Raw genomic sequence first — 19,229 nt, 5'->3', positions numbered from 1 at the left:
CGACATGCGGCACGTGCACACTTATCACTCCCCCGCATCCCAGAGCACTCTTTGGTTTCCTCCAGAGCTTGGAGCTAAGATTAGAACAAGAGAGCTAAAAATATATTACGGTGGCATTGGGGAGGGGGGGTTGTGGAGGAGGAGAGAAAAGAAAGTATGCTGAGCAGGCAGGGAGAGGCTTGATTAAAACGGCGAAGAGAGGGAGTGGGAGAGAGCAGGGGAAGGGGGGAAACAGAGGGGCCTTGGTTTGTCTGCAATGATGAGATATAAAATACAATCATTACTCACTGCACCAGTCATTCCATGTTAAAGCATGATGATGTTATTAATTTGAAGGCAGTAGAGGAGAATGGCAAAGTCATCACCATAATTATTGTTTGACTCTTCCTCACTCTTTTATTGTTTTATTTCCTCATTATGATTGGAACCTTAAATAATAATGAGTCTTTAGCGCTTTGGCCGAAGATACCATTTAAGATGCCAGGTTTCAGGGGACGTTGGGGGTTTAATGACCTTGTTCTCCTGCACAGAAGTTACACATATATTCCTTATTCAGTATCATACATTGTAATCCTGGCACAGTAAAAGATCACTATAGAGAGATAAAATATATAAACATATACGAGAATAGTTGCATTCATTAATGAAAATAATTTAACACCGGAAATCTAAAATGCTGGTTACGTCCCTGCTACAAGCAGTATAAGACAAGTGACTGATGGTCCTGTTAACCTTCTGTTACGATTAAATTAAAAATGTCTTTTCTGCTCTTGTTTTCTCACTAGTTTATGCAGTCCTGCCTCTTTTAACGCAGAACTTTTAACTCGCTCATCTTCCAGTTGGTGTTTTGTTTAGCTAGTCATTTCTGGAAGTTTTCAGCGACCCAGCATCAACACTGAAGTCTGCCTAAATTATTCAATTCATAAGCAGGGACATTGCTGATGGGGACCGGGACGAGTATAACTACCAGGGGAGTGTGTGTTTGTGTGCTCGGGAGAAAGTGATGAGGAAAAGTCAGACGCAGCAGTCTGTATTAAATGTAGCATGACAGGCTTCCTTTTGCAGCCTGGCAAAGACGGAGGCGAAACAATATTCACTCAATACAAAATAAAAAAATAATTGGAATTAAACTAGTTATAACTCGCTCCTCCTTTTCTCTAACATCTGACACAATCCCTCGAGGGTGACAGGAGACGCTTGGAACATAGCTCAGGCTCTTGAAGTCCGTATGAGTAGTTGCTTGTAATGTCAGCAGCCTAAGAAATGAAACTCATCTTGCTGTTGCATTTTAAAGTCACAGCTGTGAAATGGAGGAACAAAGTTTTGCAGCTGCTCTACTCTAAGTTAAAGTGCATGTGCGGTGTCTGCACACAGTTTGTCATTTGTATTTATACATCCCAATATAACACATTCGCCTCAAGGTGTTTTACAATCTGTACACCCTCTATCTTTAGATTTTAGATTCAGATAAGGATGAAGTGGTTTTTGAAGGGTTCAATCCCTTGTGTTTGTCTGCCACCCACTGGTACAACCATGTCACTACAGTTATCAACAGTGGGAGTCTGATTTAACTGTGTTTAAAACATTAAACAACTAGCCTCTCTGTTGCTGTAAGTGACTACAGGTGTGATGGCTCATGTCATGTTATGTTCGACCTCTGGTCATTCTCTCCATCTGTCAGGTGGACTGGGAAAGTAACGGCGGCTTGGTGAAGAAGCTGCCGTCGATCCGTGAGGACGAGGAGGGTGACGAGGAGCAGAACTCGGTGTCCCGTGCTCCTCGCTCCCCGCTGCGTCTCAGCAGGGGGCTTAGCTCGCCCCTGCGCTCCCCTCTGCTGCCACCCAGGCCGTTCCGCGCTCCCTCTGAGCATTCCCGCCCCACCACTCTGCAGATACCAGTGGTCAGCTTCAGCAGCGTGCCGCCTGAACTCAGCCCCAGGTACACACACACACACACACACACACACACACACCTGAAAAAGAAGGCGCACACTGCAGCATAGATGTCTAGCTGCCATGGTAACCAATACATTGCCAGTGGATCACATGGGGCCTGGCTGGAGGGTGTAGGTTTCACACTGTAGGATGATGTGTGCACATGGAAAGCAAACATGTCCATGAGCGCACAGAGATTAATGATACCCTGTCTACTGTGCAGTGGTGTGTGAACAAAACCTGCTGATAGAGGGGGTTTTATGTTTGAATGAAAATACTGCACAGCCAACACTGACATGTGTACTGTAACTAAGGCTCTTTCAGTTTTCTTTTTTCTTCTGCTCCGATTTACATTCCTCTCCTGTGCTCGTTCTCTCACTTTTAATCCCACTTTTCTGCATAGATTCGTGGACGGCATTGAAACAGAGAGCAATTCCACCTCATCACAGAAGTTTGAGTTCAGTCACAGCTTGTCACCTGCAACATCCTCCTCCCCTTACCCAGGTATCTCACACACTCTCAGAGAAGCATTTTGTGTGTGTGTCTCTCTCTCTCAGAAGAAGAATAGGTATTTCAAGAGGATTAATGTTCATACATGTTTGTTTGTTTGTGTGTAGGGATCCAGGAGCACTCTGAGATAAAGCAGAGTGTGTCTAAATTGACTGAGGAGGTGAGTGTTGACACATGATGGTAACACATTGAGCCATTTACTCTGCGTGTTTGTTTCCGTTAGCCAGCAGAATGCTTCCTAAACTTCGGAAGAGATTGCAGTTGACCTTTTTCAAGACATTTTGACATGTCACAGTAGCAAAGGCACAGGTAGGCTACAGATGATGAAGTGAATTATGGCTGAATTCCATTTAGCTGCTTCAGTTTCAGGGATCTAGTTTTGAGCATGGTGGCTCATTGTCGTTCTGTCGTGTCTTACAGGGACACTTGAATAGATTGGAGGCATTATTAATGTGATTAGTTACACCAGTGCATTTATTACTAATCCAAATGTCTCTGGAAACAATTTAGTGGAAAGTCAGGCAATATGCTGAGAAAAACCAGATAGCACCACCATGTGGACATTTATCAAGCATTCATTCATTCTTTCAATTCAATTCTTCAGCATTCTTCTCCAAATTTAGGTCTGAAGATAAAATTAAAAGGTGAGCCCAAAATATTTTCTTTTATAACAAACCACACCACCTTCCTATAAAGTTATTCAAGATGTGTTCTGTTTGACATAACGTACCCCGGAACACACCAATGCATTGCAACCAAATTTAGTTGACAGGTATAAACATCTGCAAAAAAAAGGCTATGGTGGAACTCAAATACTTTTGGTTTTTTTTTGTTTTTCTCTCTACTTCTACTCCACCACATTTCAGAGGGGAAATATTGTACTTTTATATTCACTAAATTTATCTGACAGCAGTGACATGGTTGTTTTTCAGATAAGAATCTTACAAAAAGAGATAATACCTCCGTGAAGAGGTGAAATTATCTAATATTTCACAAAAAATAAAATCAAAGATTAGATAAAAGTGTAGCCGAACTTTCTTTTTTCTGCCCTATTAATTATCTCAGGACCCCTCAGATTTATCTAGGTTGGGAACCAGTGGACCAAATTACTGACTAGTTATGACGTCGTCAGCTCAGCCAGGTCCGACGACAACAGTAAAATGCGACTATTGATTGATGTAAAATGTTACTGTAACACCCACAGGGTCCAGTTTTCTGCGGAAAGATTTGATACTAATTTTAAAAGGTATATTACTTCTATACTTTTACTCACTGGAAGCAGGATTTTCAATGCCAGACTTTTACTTTAGTTTTACATTGCTGTACCATTACTTTTACTTAAGTCAAAGATGGGAGTGCTTCTTCCAACACTGGTAAAATGTGATGGCCTTTCAGCAATAGACAACAGCAACATGATGCATTTACATGTCAGTAAGTTGGTGGTGATAATTCTGACTTACCTAAGAACAGGATTTATGGATTCAAAATCATGGGCACCATTAGCCAATCAGCATGACGCCTGTTCTCACTATGTGTGCTTTGTCGCAGATCCAGTTCCAGGTACAAAATAAATTCAATTCTATTACTAAAATAGCAGAGGTACAAGCTCTTTAAGTGTTTCCAGCATAATATTCTATCTCAGCACGCAGCATGCTCTCTGTAGTCAAAATAAATGGTGCTGTTGTCTGTGAAAATGATGTATGCAGAGTGTGTATCAGATTTTGCTTTATATAAGTAAGGATTAACTTGTCATGATGTTTGTAAGCACCCCTGCCTATCTCATTATCCCCCTGAGCAACAACAAACCTGATATAGCATTTTGTGTGTGTTTATGCTGTGTCTCTCTTCACCGTACAGATGAGCAGTCTCTCTAAACAAGTCTCCATGCTCAGTAAGGAGCTGCAGGAAATGACACGCCTGCTTAAGCCCCTCCTCCAAACAGCACCGCAGCCAATCCTCATGACCATGATGCCAAATTTAACCCCGCCTCCTAGCAATGCCAGCCAGCTATCAACAAGCTGTGTCGTGGTGCCACCCTCCACCACGCCATGTTCCCTCCAGAGACCTGACACTCATTCCCTCTTGGACAGTGGAGACATACAGGGTGTGGATTTGCCAGGATGCCTTCTCCCAACTCCTCATTCACCAAAAAGGCCTAATTCACCTTCTTCAGCATCGCCGTCCACAACCCCAGGGGGAAACATCAAGGGCCCCACCCCCTCCAACCTTCCCTCACCCGAGAAAGGACTTCCTGAGGGATCCCCAGTCCTCCGAAGCCTCCACACCTCATCCAGTAACGGAATATTTTTGCCCTCGCTGCAGGACCAGCCTCCCCTGACCTCTCACACCCCTTCACCTTCTCTTTCCTTTTCCATGTCTTTCTCCTCCTCGACATCCCTTTCTCCCTGCCAAGGCCCCCACCGGTCCCGACCCAACAGCTGTACCAGCAGAGGCCTGCTCCCCCCGCCTCCCTCCCAGGACACCCCTCCTCCCCCATCCTCCCACTGCTCCGCTCCCCCATCGCTCACATCCTCCCCTGGAGCCCATCGCCTGAAGCTTTCCCCTCCCGCCCCTATGGTCTCACCCAGCGTCTCCCTCCATACATCCATCACCTCCCTGCCACTGTCCCTGGACTTTGTTAGTGCAAGGAGAAGACGGGTAGATACCCAGTCTCCACCTTGGTGCAACTCACAGCTCAGTCACAGGGAGGCCAGACCTGTCACTCATCCCCAGGAGATGGAGATGCAGGAGTGGGGACTACAGATGGAGGAGGACAGGTCCTCGACAGAGCACATCAGCTTTATTGATGAAGAGGAGCCAGCGTTATGAATGGCTTAAAACTGAGCTAAAGTGAGAGACAACAGTAGAGTAGCAGAGAATGAAAGAGATTGAAAAGAGATCAGATCAGGGAAAGTGACAGCTGCATGATGGAATGAAAACCAATAGGATAGGACAGCTGGTCCATTTCACACAGGATTTGTCAGGCTGGAAAAGGACAGAGAGGTAAACAGAAACACCTGTGCAGCCGAGACACAGTGCCAGCTGTCAGCATATAAGTGGAGTACTTTTCCACACTGATGAACAGCAGAACTACAACAGCACAAATTGTCTTACAGTATCAACACTTCTGTAGCATCAGTCAATCCCCACCGCTACAGGACACACAGGACCAGAGCACATCTTCTTAAATGGTTCCCTTAATCTCTGGAGCCTAATTTATTACTTTCCAGTTAACTGAACACACAATATTGCATTTTAAACCCACTTTGGATGTCTCCTCCTCTCAAAGGGCAAACACATATCTCAGCAGGAAACATGTCCTTACCCAAGCCAGATAATCCGAGCCACTGCACTGGGACTGGGAATGTAAAATCTTCGATCAGTCTCAGGTCACCTCACCTGGAAAGCCAGTTTGCTTCATCAATGGGATTATTTTTAAAGTGATGGGATTATCTGGTGGTAGAGGCGAACCCTCAGCTGACCATCTAACCATTGCTTCAGTCATCCACACGGCCATCACTCATGTTCGTAAAAAACGTGAACAGAAGTGTCCACATTTTCATCCCCTGTAAAAGAAGTTTGAAGTACACAGTCTACAGTAAGTCAATAGATGAACATGTAAGGGAGCAGCAGTGCTTCTGTTTGAGTGGAGACCTAAATGTCTGGGTTAGCAGTTGGGTTGTGTGCCAAAGACAAAAGCAAGATTTATGGAGAAAGTGGGGGAAAAAACTGATATCATAAAACAGCACCCATATATAACTGTTCCTCACTGTCATGACGGTTTACAACAAGCCTATCGTATTGTATAGCAAACTCCCACATCACTCCTGAGCTTTAGCCATCCAGCCATTCGTGCCTTCTCCATGTAAAGACATTGACTTCCCTAAAAGTCCTTCACCTGTTAATTACAGGCAAGTATTTGGATTAAATTTTACATAGAAAGCCATCAATGTCACCTAAAGAGAACACTTGCACCTTTATCTAAAATGTAAGTAATTTATTTATTTACTTTGTTGACAAAAGCAATGAGAGAATATACTACGAGTCCGGGAGATCTAACAGAAACGGGCTGGGGAGGAAGGTTTACTGTTTGAATGCATAACTGGATGCACTCCAGCCTTTGAGTGTAACCTTCCTAATTTGTATGTAGCACACACACACACACACAGCATATTTTGAACATGCACATTCATCATCTCCAACCCTCTTTGCCAACCACTGAGCGTTATGGTACGAGACAACAGCCTAACCCTGAAACTACAATACCCAGGCTGCGTCGTTATGGAGGTCTCAGGACTTCTGCAGTTTTTTTCTTTTGCTAAGGTGCTTTGTGCACCACATGTAACTTGTAATATAGAGAGCCAGATGTCTGGTTTCTATTTTCTGTAATGGGAGCAGGGGAAGGACTAACTGGACTCTTTACACACTGAAATAAAAAGATTTACTGAGCAGAACTTCCGTTGATGTCTGTGGAGTTCTGATCGTTGCGGGTTACTCGGGGGGGTGGGGGGGTCTTGGCTTTACAAACGGGGTTTTAAATGCATGTCACAGCTTTTTTTTGCATGAGTGTGCCTGCTTTTGAGCTGTGGAGGCCGGAGGGCTTATGGGAGTAGACAAAAACTGCCTGCCCTATTGGAGGCTGTTGGGTTTCAGATGCGTTTTATTAAAGACTGCTGTTACACGAAAACTTTACCAAGATTACATACTGTACTATAATAAAGAAATGTTGTTTTGTAAGGACTCAAGACTCCTGTGCTGCTCTTGGGAGACCTTAACCCCATTTTGTGCCTGATGTATTAGCATTACAATCGAGTCACAGACGTAGCAAGCATCCCGGGAAGGTCATTTAACAACACGCACCGCTGTTCATAGGATAATTTGGTATTTAAAAAGGAGAAACTGAATTGTAACCGTGCTGTACCCTCGAAGAAGAAAGAAAGACGCAACACAGAAGAAATCCTTCTTCAGGTCTGCATATATTTTCAATGGTAACATTCATTCTATCAGAGATTCAGTAAGGTTTGAAATGTCAGGGGAAAAACACTATATAAATATCCTGATGGGAGAAGAAATGATAGAGGGATGAAACACAATATAGAACTTGATTCTGCTGCTGTGGATGCACTTAGCGCTTTACCCTCCAGGGGCCAGTCTTAAATTATTCTTCCTTTATTCCTGAAATCTACACTGTCCTTGCTCGCTTCTCAGAACACACCAGAGGAAAGAAACCATTTCTCCCTTTTCACCACAGAAACAGCAACAGACATTAAGTCTTATTCAAAAGAGGTGTGAGGATACATGCATCCTCTTATCTCTGGTGTTCTGTGTACTCATGCCTGTTAATTAGTAACTGGGCAGGTCAGAGTGAGCACTCTGGATCTACATTTCCCATTGGGATTATAAGGATATTAGACAGAAGTGACAGGCACCAGTGCACACAGAACCACAACGGTGAAGAAAAAGAAATCGGGGGAATTACATTTCTTTTCCTTATTCACTGCCACACTGCAGTGGATTCACCCTGCTGTGCCAAGAAAGATGGTTCAGAGAGAATGAATGAAAACAAACAGAGGGTCAGGGGAAAATAAGAATCCAAAATATATATTTATGTTTATATTTATATATATATATATTTATATATTTACGAGGTATGTATCCACAAAAAAAAGAAACACCCAGAATTTCAAAATAGGCAGTCTGTTTTTCCAAATGTGTCCTTGCTTGCGATGCCTTAAGGAAACATTAATATTAATATTAATTAAAAATGAAAAAAAATAAAACTGGGACGCTTTGCTGTCCAACACCCCTGTTCATTGTGTCAAACCTCATAGTCCGCGTTCTGACACCAGAATCTCCACTATCGGGAGTCCAAAAGCACCAAGGTGGCACTGGTGTCAGGCTGAAACTCAAAAAACAAAAAGGAAGAAAGGATCACAAATCACAAAGTCTCAAAAGGAAACATTTCACTTCATTGTTGAAAAGAGAAAAACAAGAGCAACTCTAACCGTTGATTTCCCAACAGCCATGGTCTCAGTCTCCAAGATCCAGTTTGGAGAGAGCAAAACTGTTGAGCCAGGGTTGAGGTGGCAGGTTGGAGGAGAAGGGAGGCCAGCCACAGGTCCGAAAAAAAGGTGTCTTTGTGCAACGAAACAAGCTTTGAGATTAAACAAAGCAGGAAACAAAAGAACCAGTGGCAGGTGTCCTCCCGACGATTGTTAGTTAGGCTGGCGGTAGGGGATCTCTCCCCTCCGTGGTCATGCTAGGTACTGCTGCATCGCCGTCTTCGCCCTGAGAGAGACGAATCAGTCAACTCTGCTCAGAAATTTAAGAAGAGTCTGATGAGAATGTTTTATGATTTGCAATCCTGGCCTACCTGTCACTGAGGTTGGAGTCAGAGGCCTGGGTGAGTTTGTGCAGGATGTCCACAAAGCCCATCTCCCTCAGCTTGTCCTGACGCTCCTGAGAACCTGAGAACACATGATAAAGCAAAGAGGAAAATTAATTCATTCCAGCATCTGCCAACATTAAAAATCCATTTTTAGCTTTGTGCTAATAAAAATGAACACTGTCAGGTCAGAGTTAAAAAAGGCTATGTAATTTCTTTGAGAATTTCGTGCACCATACATGTTTTGTAGACAACAAAATTTACTTTGCATTTAAAAGATGTTTCACATCTCATCCAGAGCAGAGGACACAAGGGTCTGTAAACAACTGAACAGGTAAATGTTTTCTCAACCATTCTCACTCTCAAGGCGTATTCACATTATCGCGGAAAAACAGCATTTGCGCTCACCTCCTCCGTTATTGTGTGTGTGGTGTGTTGTGACGGCTCTGAGCAAATGTCTGCGGTGCTCCAAGCAATCGCTGTTGACCACTGCTTGAACTGAAAGATGGATGAAAAACTAATTACTTGTGTTTCTGAATTTCCAGAACTGCACAACAAATTGGCCTCACATTGAGATCAGACAAAAAAAAAACATGTTGTTTAGCGAAATATTAGCATGCAGAGGCAGCTAGCTGGTTTGTTGCAAAAACACAGACTGAGCCCCTGAAGTGTAACAATATACTGCTAACAACATTAGCATTGTTGCTAAGGTGCTAAAGTGTCACTGGGAGCAACGCAGAACGCAAGACCATTGTTTTCCCGTTGTAATGTGAATACGTCTTTAGACCTACAACATTTCAGCATACATGACATAATTCCAGCTTTCCTCACATCCCTCCTCCTGCTCTCTGAACCTGGCCCCTGTCGTTATTCCTCCTTCCACTTGTGTGTTCTGTCCCTTACCGTCCTCCTCATTCCAGATAAGGTTTGAGATGCAGAAGGTGGCAGCGAGCTGCAGCTTCACATTCGAATGCCCCTGTAGGTACAAAGTCAGACAAATTACAAGTGAGCACACACACACACACACACACACACACACACACTTCATAAGATATCTAACTACTAAAAAAACCAAAAACAACTAACAGTGTAGGCCTCAGTTGGTACAATAACGACGACTTCCAATGACGACTCTGGTTAATGTGTAAACGTGTCAGGAGTGAAGGGAAAGCAGGAGAGAAAGTATGCATGCTGCAGCAATACCAAATATGTGATCTGATGAACAGAGAACCAGGGTGAACTACAGTGGATAGTTTATAAAAAGTACCATGTAGTATTTGATTTTCTGGAGCATGTCGTCATTGGTCATGATGAGTTCCTTGGCTGTGTTGCCGTCAGCGATGTTGGCTAGGATGCACAGCGTCTGACAGATAAGAAAAGTGAGTTACATCAGGGTTGTTATCTGAACATTTTGTTCTTTATAGTTCAGAAAAGAAAGTCTAAATTGTCACGTGATTCTCTATGATGTGCTTCCATCTCTTCAAATACCACTACACCAGTAGACATGCCTAACTGATAAAAACTGACCTCAGTCAGACAGCCTGTAATCATGTCTGCAGAATGTTAAAACTACTCTGCAATGTGGGTTTTTAATGCAGCTGTAAGTAGAATTCTGTATGAAAACCCATTTGTAAGCATAAAACAGAGGGACTGCTCACCTGTTCTTTGACCTCTAAACTGTGCTCCGTTTCCAGGATGAGGGTCACTGCCTGCATGATCTGCTTCCCATGAGAACTCATGATCTGGTCAATGTGCTGACAACATGACAGTCAAGAGTGGAGTGTAAGCAGGAGAGAATTTGTATGCATGTCATATGTAAGATTTCTGGACAGTTTGTGTAAATTCAACACATACCGGGTACCATACCAGATGTGTATGAATATATGTGCATACAAGGTTGGCGCTAAGGTGAATTACTAAAATTTTTCCTGTGACATGCCATATAAAGGGTAACCGTTCAAGACCTGCCAATAAAGACAGTCTACATACTGACCTGTGATAGCACTGAAACCCCAGAGGGGTGCTACTTTGCTCCTGCAGCTGTTTTCTTTGCACAGACTAGAATGTTTTCCATATTTTCCAAATATAAAACACGATCTACAAATAGATTCAAAATCCACAAACAAACTCTTAATTATCCACAAACAGAATATGTATTTCTGTCGTCTGCATTTGTTTATCATAATTTTGACTCAAAATCCCAATTTCTACACTCTTCACAATTTTCAAACAGTCTAACATGTATTTTCAAAATACTCTTTCAAGACAAGCGTACAAATCTTGCACATTGCTCAGCATTCAAGAATCTGTGTTTGTGGATCATGGTCTATTTGTGAATTGCAAATTTATATTACAAAATGTAAGATACTGTATTTGTGACTCATAGTCTAAGCATTTACAATGATATTGACATTGATTTACCCCCATAAAAGGGCTATTCCTAAAATGCAATGACTTTGGCTCATTGGCTATTATTAAAAATTTTTTCTCCAAAATTAATTTACCCTTCATTAATAAAAACTCTAAACATGCTTGTGTGTGTGTGTGTGTGTGTGTGTGTGTGTGTGTGTGTGTGTGTGTGTGTGTGTGTGTGTGTGTGTCTCTCTCTCTCACTGGGCGTGTTGACAGCAGATTGCGCAGCAAACCGAGGGTCTTCATCAGCACATTGGTGTCCGGGTCTGATAGCAGGCGGAACAACTGTTCCGTACCCAAACACCGAACAATCTCCACCTTCACCTTCTGTTCTGCCTGGAACGCCATGTTCTTAACACGCAAACACATACATACATTTTATACTGAAATAATCTGGCAATCACTGTGTGAACATGTCATAGTGATCAATGGTTTAAGCGAAAATGAGAAAAAGAGATGTTTCATTAAATCCAAACATTTACAGTTCTGGAAAGCACAGATTCAATCCACTTCCCAGGATTTTGATGGTTGTAAAGAAGCCGACAAGTGTAAAAAGTGTGAAGATATCTTTTACCATCAGGGCCCAGATCCCATTGACCCTCAGTGCAGGACTGTCACTCTGGGTCAGACTGCATAGTAATTCAATCACCCCTGACTCCAAGATGGGCTGCAGATAAACAGAAGCAAATGGTCTCAACATTAAAGTCATACAATCTGTTCTCTTTGCAATGTTGAGTTTGTGTGAATCTGTACCTCTTTGCTGGGTGAGAACTCCAGCAGTAGATTGCATAGTGTAGAGGAGGCCATGACCAGGACTTCATCTGGGGCGTTCTGCAGCAGCTACATACAACATGACACAACTTTACACAGTATGCCTTCATTTTACTTTCACATTAACACACCTGCACACATCCAGCCTGAGAGCTGATACATGGTCAAGTAAAGTGACAAGTATATAAATACAATTTCTTCCCCTATAAAGATAGATGACAGATGTGTTTTGCGGTATGAACTTCCTTCAAATTCTGAAACTGACCTTCATGAGGGGTTTCCACACCGCATGGTCATGGAAGCTGGTCCTCAGCTGCTGCACTGACCGCGAAAGACTATGAAGACACCTGGAGAAAAAAAAACAAATATGACAATTTTGTTTCACAAATGTCAGTTAAATTCTTGGTGCAGGAACTAAAAGCAATCTAAGACAGCACTACTGGCGAGTGTAGATGAGTTTGAAGAATGACAAGTCATGTCAGTGTGTCATCATCAGGGTGGGAAGACAGAGCGGGGCGCAAAGAGACTCGCTTCGCACTGTACCTGACAGCCGCCAGACGGACTTTAATGCTGGATTCTGATAGGCCGCTGACTATCCTGTCCATCATGTTCTCCGTCTCTGTGATCTGAAGACAAAAAAGGAGGGAATGGATGAGAACAACAAACAAGTATGCACACAATTATATATGCAAATACACCCACAGCAAGGTCACCTTTTTGCGGATGTCCTCGTCGTTGGAGCCTAGCGAGGCGTAAAGTTTGAAAGCAGCTTGTCTCAGCTCATGTGCGTGCTTCAGGTCATGGTCCAGCTGCAAATGACAGCGTGGACATAAAGTGACCTGGTGCATAATGTCAACAGTGACAGAACTTTTTGATAAAGAAGTTGCTATAAGACATTTTTAAAGGCTCCGTTTTCACTTCCTAATAATTCTGCTTGATATATTAAATTGTTGATAATCAAGGGCTCCACATAAGTACATTCAGGATTATTGGGTCATTATAATAGCAGAACTATCCTGGTCAAAGTGCTGTGTGGAAGTCTGAGCCAAATTGCCTTTAAGTGGCCTTATTAAGAAAAATTATTGTGATTATCATTTTAGGCCATGCTAGTGGCTCTAGAGATTTAAAGGTCGGTTGGTCCACCACTTTGGTCCAGACTGAAATACATGCAAAACTTTTAATTCATCAGTCTGATCTGTCCTGTGTGTTTGGCGCTAATTAGGGAATGTGTGCATGCTAACATGCTAAACTAAGATGGTGATAAACAATACACGTGCTTAACATCAGCATAGATATTGGGAGCATGTTAGCATGTTCCAGATGTCAACATTTAGATGAAGACACAGCCTCACAGTGCCATTAGCATGGCTGTAGACTGTGAGTCTAATGTTACAGCCCTAATACATACATTAAATGTTAAAAGGTCCCAATCCGGCCCACTGACTCACCCTCTTAATGTCAGTGATGGCAGACACAGAGCTGGGGTATTTGAAGTAGTCGGCCAGCATGGCCACGAGATGGTCGGTGGTGCTTGCGATCCGCTGCAGCTCCACATCGGGCTCCATCAGGTAGGCCAGTGTCTCTGCACCCTCCACCCTCTCCTCAAGCAAATGCTCTTTACTGCACATCCGCACGAGGCAAGGCAGGGTCTGGACGAAAAACAGAAGGTCACATGCACATTAAATAAAGAAATGTCACTGATATAATAACAGAATAATAACAATGGTGAATAGATGTGCAGTTGCAGAGGTGTCAGAAAAGCCTGACCTTTAGGACTATGCAGCTGTCGTCTGTCCTGATGGCGCCCGCTCGACACATGTACGTTAGACTGGGACAGAAGGAGAAGAGGTCACATATAAAGAAAAACATACAGGAAATATAGACATGTTATAAATAAATGTGGTTACGTGCCCCTCACCATTTGGCTGCTGTCAGCTGCATGTCAATGGGTTGATCCCTTTGCATCATTCTAACAAATACCTGAGAGAGCAGTTCACCATCTACCAGCACTGACAACAAAAATATAGATAAACTGGGGTTGAAAAGTGAATCTCATACGAAGAGTAGAAAAAAGAAGAGAAGAACATTTCCTCACCATTCACCAGTGTCATGGAGACCTGAGTGTTCTCATAGGCCAGGACTGAGAAACACTTTAACGCCTGCATTCGGACCTGCAGAAGTCATGAGGTCGGTTGGAAGGATTGAATGACATACAGGAGGTAAATGACTACTGTGTGTATGAAAGGTTGAATCATCCACTTGGTTCAGCATATATACCCAGAGAGAGACAGCCAAATACCTTATAAGAGGGTGAGATAAGTAGAGGGGCAATGTTCTGGATGGCGCCGTGGTTGAAAAGAACCGTCTGATGCTCTGGGGTCTGGAGACGACAAACGTCCAATCACCAATGAATCTTGGTCTGGTTACAAGTGTGATGGACTCCACTGTGTGTGTGTTTGTGTGTGTACAAATACCAATAAATACCTTACAACAGTGGGCGAAGATCTGTGTGATGTACTCCTGGGCTCTCTGCGAATGACTCAGTAGAGACATTAGATGGGGAATCACAGTGGGGTCCTAAAAAATAAACGCACCCAATTCTAATTTCAAAATAGCAATCGTTAGAACTGGCCTGGTCCTTGCTATAATACACAATTAGAGGCAAACGTAACTGATACTGAAGCATCAATACCTGCATTAATACAGTGTATAAGAGCCTGCATGAATTTGTTTCAAATGCTATAACATACACTTGGAGGTAATTATGCATTTAAATCTGTAATATTTGTGATATTACCACTGAACCAAATGTTTGGGTAAAGTGAAAGCATGGCTCATGGTACTATAACGACTGAGATTCAAACTTTTTCTGTTTTAGCTTGCTGCTTTGGTTTCACAGCCTGTATATTTACCAAATGAATGAGTCATTTTGTGCACAACAGGCTAAATGAATAATAACCTACACTGTTATGTTTAAGACCGGTTACTGTATGAATGAATGTGTTTGACGTACACGTTCATGTACTTGGTATAATAATAAGAAAACTTGACAGACATTTATAGACCAGGCAAAACGTATATGTACAAGACAACCTACAGTATAGAGCAGCTGCACAGGGGTGACTGGACTGATGAAGACAGTTCTCAGACATCGAAGACAAGCTTCAATGAAGATTACTTCTGGACACAATAGACCTGCAAGCACAAAACAAAGGGGTTGGATACTGAAGGTCTGTCTCTCTGCAATTCACTGAAGGTGTTATGCTCTGGAGTAAGGATTTGCATGCATGAGCATGTATGTGTGCCCCAACCTTGAAGGAGGGCAGGGATGATGTGACAGTCCACGAGGGATTTGATGTTGTTTTCAGTGCCCATGGCTAGGCTGCCAAGCACAACGGCACACTCTGTCCTCAGCTCCAGACTGGATGAGCTCTGCTGAAGCAGGTATAATAACCTGGAACCAATGAACAAACAAACACACACACACACACGCAAGTTCACTGTAAAGGGGTAAAGAAACCTCTAAGTTGCAGTGTAGATGGTCACATTGTAATTTACCTGCTATCTAAAAATAAAGGTTAATGGTCAGACAGTGGCAAGTAGGAGGAAGTCGAAGTGGAATGGTGTGCAGAGACATACCTCGGCACAGCTCCGAGGACAATCAGATTGGCCTTCTGCTTGTTGTTTCCTATGACTGCATTCTTCATGTCACTGAAGTCAGACATATATACACACACACACACACACACACACAGATGAGGACCCTTCTTGGCAATCTATTTGAGGCAATTGTGACAAATGTACTTCACTATCAATAACAAAAGCCGATAAAAAGTTAATATGATAAAGCCGTAGATTACTGCCCACTATGCACAGCATAATTCTTACCAATTTACTAGCACACCATTTTTTTACACTAAAGTACATATAGATACATACTTGTAGGTACAAGAGAAGATGTGAAGTTGGAGAATAAGGGGTTAACAATTTGGGAACCTAAAGAGAGTACCTATTCTAATATTTTAGGTCCAACCTATGGAGCAATAATCTGGCATTTCTGTTCCTGAACTTTACACCTTGTACCTACAAGCGTATTGGTACATACTACCGGTAAACTGTACAATAAATTGGAAAGAATGATGCTGTACGTTGTGGGCCATAATCTAAAGCAATCCTATTGGAATGCTTTTATTCTAAAAATATGAAACTTGCTTTAAGTACAGCACATTATATTTCTCTAAAGATGCATTTCGCCCAGCGGTGTCCTTTGATAATATAAGCTGAGCTAATAGTCATCAGACTGTTCAGAGATTGTGAAAAGTAGTCTCCGGCAGAGCAGGGGCAATGAGTTAGATCATCTGAAAAGTTATAAAAGGCACCAGGCAGACAGAGGTCAACCAGGTTGACATTTGCAAATTGGAACAGAGAAGGTTTAAATCAAGCAGATGTATCACATAATATTGTAGGACACAGAATGAGCCTGTTAATTTGTATTCACTGCATTTTGTTTTCCATGCAACATTTCCTCTTCTCTCTCTCCAAGTGCCCCAGATTATATCAAATAGCGGGTGAGCCTAGTGGAAAAGTACAGCTGTAGCAGGCAGTCAAGTCAGTCAGGTGCTCGGCTAGTGGAGCGGTACAAGCCGTAACCAGAGCTAGTCTCTTCAGAAGTTAAAAATAACAGTGAAATAGTCAGAGTCCAGGTCACCACGGTTGAGACAGAGAGTGAGTTAGAGATATGAAGTCACACTGAAGAGTGAAATAGGCTGTCTCATGAAAGCCTGTAAACATAGAGACGGTGCTCACTCAGTAATACCACCCTCAGTCATGTTTTCTACTGATTAACTCAATATGATATCCAAAATAAGTCTTTTCATTAGCTGATTTGATCAACAACCTGTGAAAGACATTAAGCAAAACCAGCTGGCTTCCTGGAAAAGTGTGTACGTTATAACGCATTTCAGCACAGGACATTCATCGGGGTTTATCAAAAGAAGAAATAAATTTGGTAAAGCCACATGCTGTGCTGAAACATACTGGCAGATTAAAGTCCTCACTCTTCCAGTAAGCTAGCTGGTGGAATAGCAGCAATATATCCACTCTACAAAATGTAGTCAAGCCGTGAAGGGACAGACTGTCATTTTCTGCACAATAATTCATATACACTCTATATAGAGCCTTTCCCTTCCTCCAATAGTTAAGACACCACACACACATTATTTATTTATTTATTTATTTATTTAGTGCTGCTGTACTTACATGACTCCCTGCAGCACTTTCTGTGGGTCGGGGTCAAACAGTCTGTCAACATAATGGCGACTAGTGGCAGTGACTTCCTGTGTGAAGATAAATATAACAGTGATAAAGTTCACTGACACATTTTTAAAAAATTACTTAATGATAACTTAATAATTTCAGATTCTCTTTCACTTACACACACACACACACACACACACACACACAACAGAAAAACAACAAATATAGTGTACAGATTTGAGCATATTTAATGACCTTTTCGCATTTTAAGAACAATTTTACAACAAATTAAAGCTGGAAAGCTGAGAGAAAGAGTTTGCCGGACTAAAAGTCTGCATAATTAGGTTTACTTCTGACTGGAAAAATACCATGCATTTAAATAGCTCCAAATATTAGAAAAACAAAAGCAATTTCTCGATCATTTAACTAAAATAAAAATTAAATTTATTGCAGACATTTAAAAGACCCACAGTAACGCACACTCACACATACAGCAGCCTCCATGCAGGGCCGTTTACAGGCAGTTATACATGACACCCAGTGGCTACATGTGGCACCTGAAAACCTTGTTTATATCATTGACAGCTTTAACCAGAACTTTCCACATGACCCCAGAGGACCAGACCTCTTCCAGCTAACACGCTGCTGTGCACATTCTGCACATGCATAAACCTGTCTTTGATTTACAATCGTTATATTTTATCTTAATCGCTACTTATTTAACGATAACTTTAAGTTACACCTTACAGCCGTCGTCACCTTCCAGAATAAACTGCAATACCATCCTAATTGTTAGACTTTTGGCTGATGACAGAGCTCATTTTAACCCACTCGAAAACTCCTCAAGAGGTGGGCAATCAGTGAGTTGTTAGCTTCTCTAGCTTAACCGTATGCTAGTTGCTAGCTAACGTTACTTTGAGCACAGCTAGCTTAACAACGTTAAGTTTGCTGTTGTAATTAGCAAGCTGCAAAGGTTACGGGAAAATAAAATCGGATCTTTGGGATAAAATGCTCAATCCTGCAACTTGTTTCACACTGTGCAGTGTGCGATATTTTGAACGCGTTTGGATATTTAGTGACAGCACTCTCACTCTTATTAGCAGTTAGCTGCTAGCTCATTCCGAGTGACACTGACAGGTACTTCGTTCGTTTAGTTTGTGTATCTTAATACACAGACGGGGCGAACGGACACATTAATCACGTGCACCCCTTCACATGGTCAGAACGTTCCCGCCCGACCGGGCGAGGTCAGGGTAGAAAACCATTCTAATCACCAGCCACTGTAGCAGCTACATGTTGCTAAGCCTTTAACTTAGCTTCCAAGCTAACAGAAGACATACACCCTTCATAGTTTGACAGCTCCTAGCTTCTTCATATGACTCATCAAATCATATTAACCACTCGCTGTTGGAGTGAGCGTTCTGCAAATCTGACAACGCTATTTGAAACTATGACAGAGGGACACTCACAGACAGCACACTGATGCGGAGTGGGGCCTCCAACAAGCACGCCATCTCTCTTCCCACGATCGAGCGCCCCAATCGGCGCAGCACTTTGCAGACACTCCGCCCCCCAGAGCAGCTGTGAGCGGCTTTTAAAAAGTAACTGCAGCTAAACCACGCAGCTCCTCACTGGCGTTAGTAAAACAGGTGATTAAATATCCCTCTACGAGCTCGGCTGTAAAAACTAGCAGCAGATACACAACAAAAAAACAACAACACTGCTAACTTGGCGAGGTGTCTCAGACTGTGGATTTGTCAATGAGGTAAATTTTGTTTATAAACGTGACGTAGGTGATGTCGCTTCGAGTTAGATTCGATTCAAAAGAAATAACTTGACCCATATGTCATGTAATTAATACAGAGTCAAATACAAATACAGAATGTTAGACAGATACCAATTTTAGGTTAATATATGCTAAACAGTACGTAAATGTAAAAATAGTTTTCCACAATTTCTGG

At 42.4% G+C, this 19,229-nt stretch overlaps 2 protein-coding genes across 4 annotated transcripts in view; one reads left to right on the top strand and one right to left on the bottom strand.

Annotated features, from left to right (window-relative positions):
- kcnh3 (potassium voltage-gated channel, subfamily H (eag-related), member 3) overlaps positions 1–7,179 on the top strand; it is a 141,508-nt gene extending 134,329 nt beyond the window's left edge. Inside the window, exons 12-15 of the mRNA XM_038721357.1 lie at positions 1,682–1,938; positions 2,338–2,438; positions 2,552–2,604; positions 4,302–7,179. Of these exons, the coding sequence (XP_038577285.1) occupies positions 1,682–1,938; positions 2,338–2,438; positions 2,552–2,604; positions 4,302–5,273 (1,383 nt within the window). The 3' untranslated portion in view covers positions 5,274–7,179. The remainder of the gene's footprint in view (positions 1–1,681; positions 1,939–2,337; positions 2,439–2,551; positions 2,605–4,301) is intronic.
- Positions 7,180–7,401: 222 nt separating this feature from the next.
- armc8 (armadillo repeat containing 8) lies at positions 7,402–19,033 on the bottom strand. Of its 3 annotated transcripts, none has more exons than XM_038721358.1 (23): positions 18,738–19,033; positions 17,272–17,348; positions 15,652–15,723; positions 15,324–15,466; positions 15,110–15,207; positions 14,497–14,589; positions 14,312–14,392; positions 14,108–14,183; positions 13,931–14,021; positions 13,780–13,840; positions 13,461–13,661; positions 12,726–12,821; positions 12,556–12,638; positions 12,278–12,359; positions 11,995–12,081; positions 11,816–11,908; positions 11,443–11,592; positions 10,488–10,583; positions 10,097–10,192; positions 9,733–9,805; positions 9,238–9,327; positions 8,818–8,911; positions 7,402–8,732 (listed from the first exon to the last, which is right to left on the bottom strand). In XM_038721358.1, the coding sequence occupies exons 1-23, from the start codon at positions 18,780–18,782 to the stop codon at positions 8,699–8,701; spliced, it is 2,112 nt and encodes a 703-aa protein (XP_038577286.1). In that variant the 5' UTR covers positions 18,783–19,033; the 3' UTR covers positions 7,402–8,698. The 3 variants fall into 3 exon arrangements, with proteins under 3 accessions (XP_038577286.1, XP_038577288.1, XP_038577289.1); XM_038721360.1 differs by lacking the exon at positions 18,738–19,033 and adding an exon at positions 17,755–18,227; XM_038721361.1 differs by lacking the exon at positions 9,238–9,327.
- Positions 19,034–19,229: the final 196 nt, after the last annotated feature.

This window comes from Micropterus salmoides, unplaced genomic scaffold, assembly GCF_014851395.1.
Source record: "Micropterus salmoides isolate LMB-PRFRI ecotype aquatic unplaced genomic scaffold, ASM1485139v1 Ms_hic_scaffold_15, whole genome shotgun sequence".
NCBI lineage: Eukaryota > Metazoa > Chordata > Actinopteri > Centrarchiformes > Centrarchidae > Micropterus > Micropterus salmoides.
This window is presented reverse-complemented; position numbering and strand designations above follow the sequence as displayed.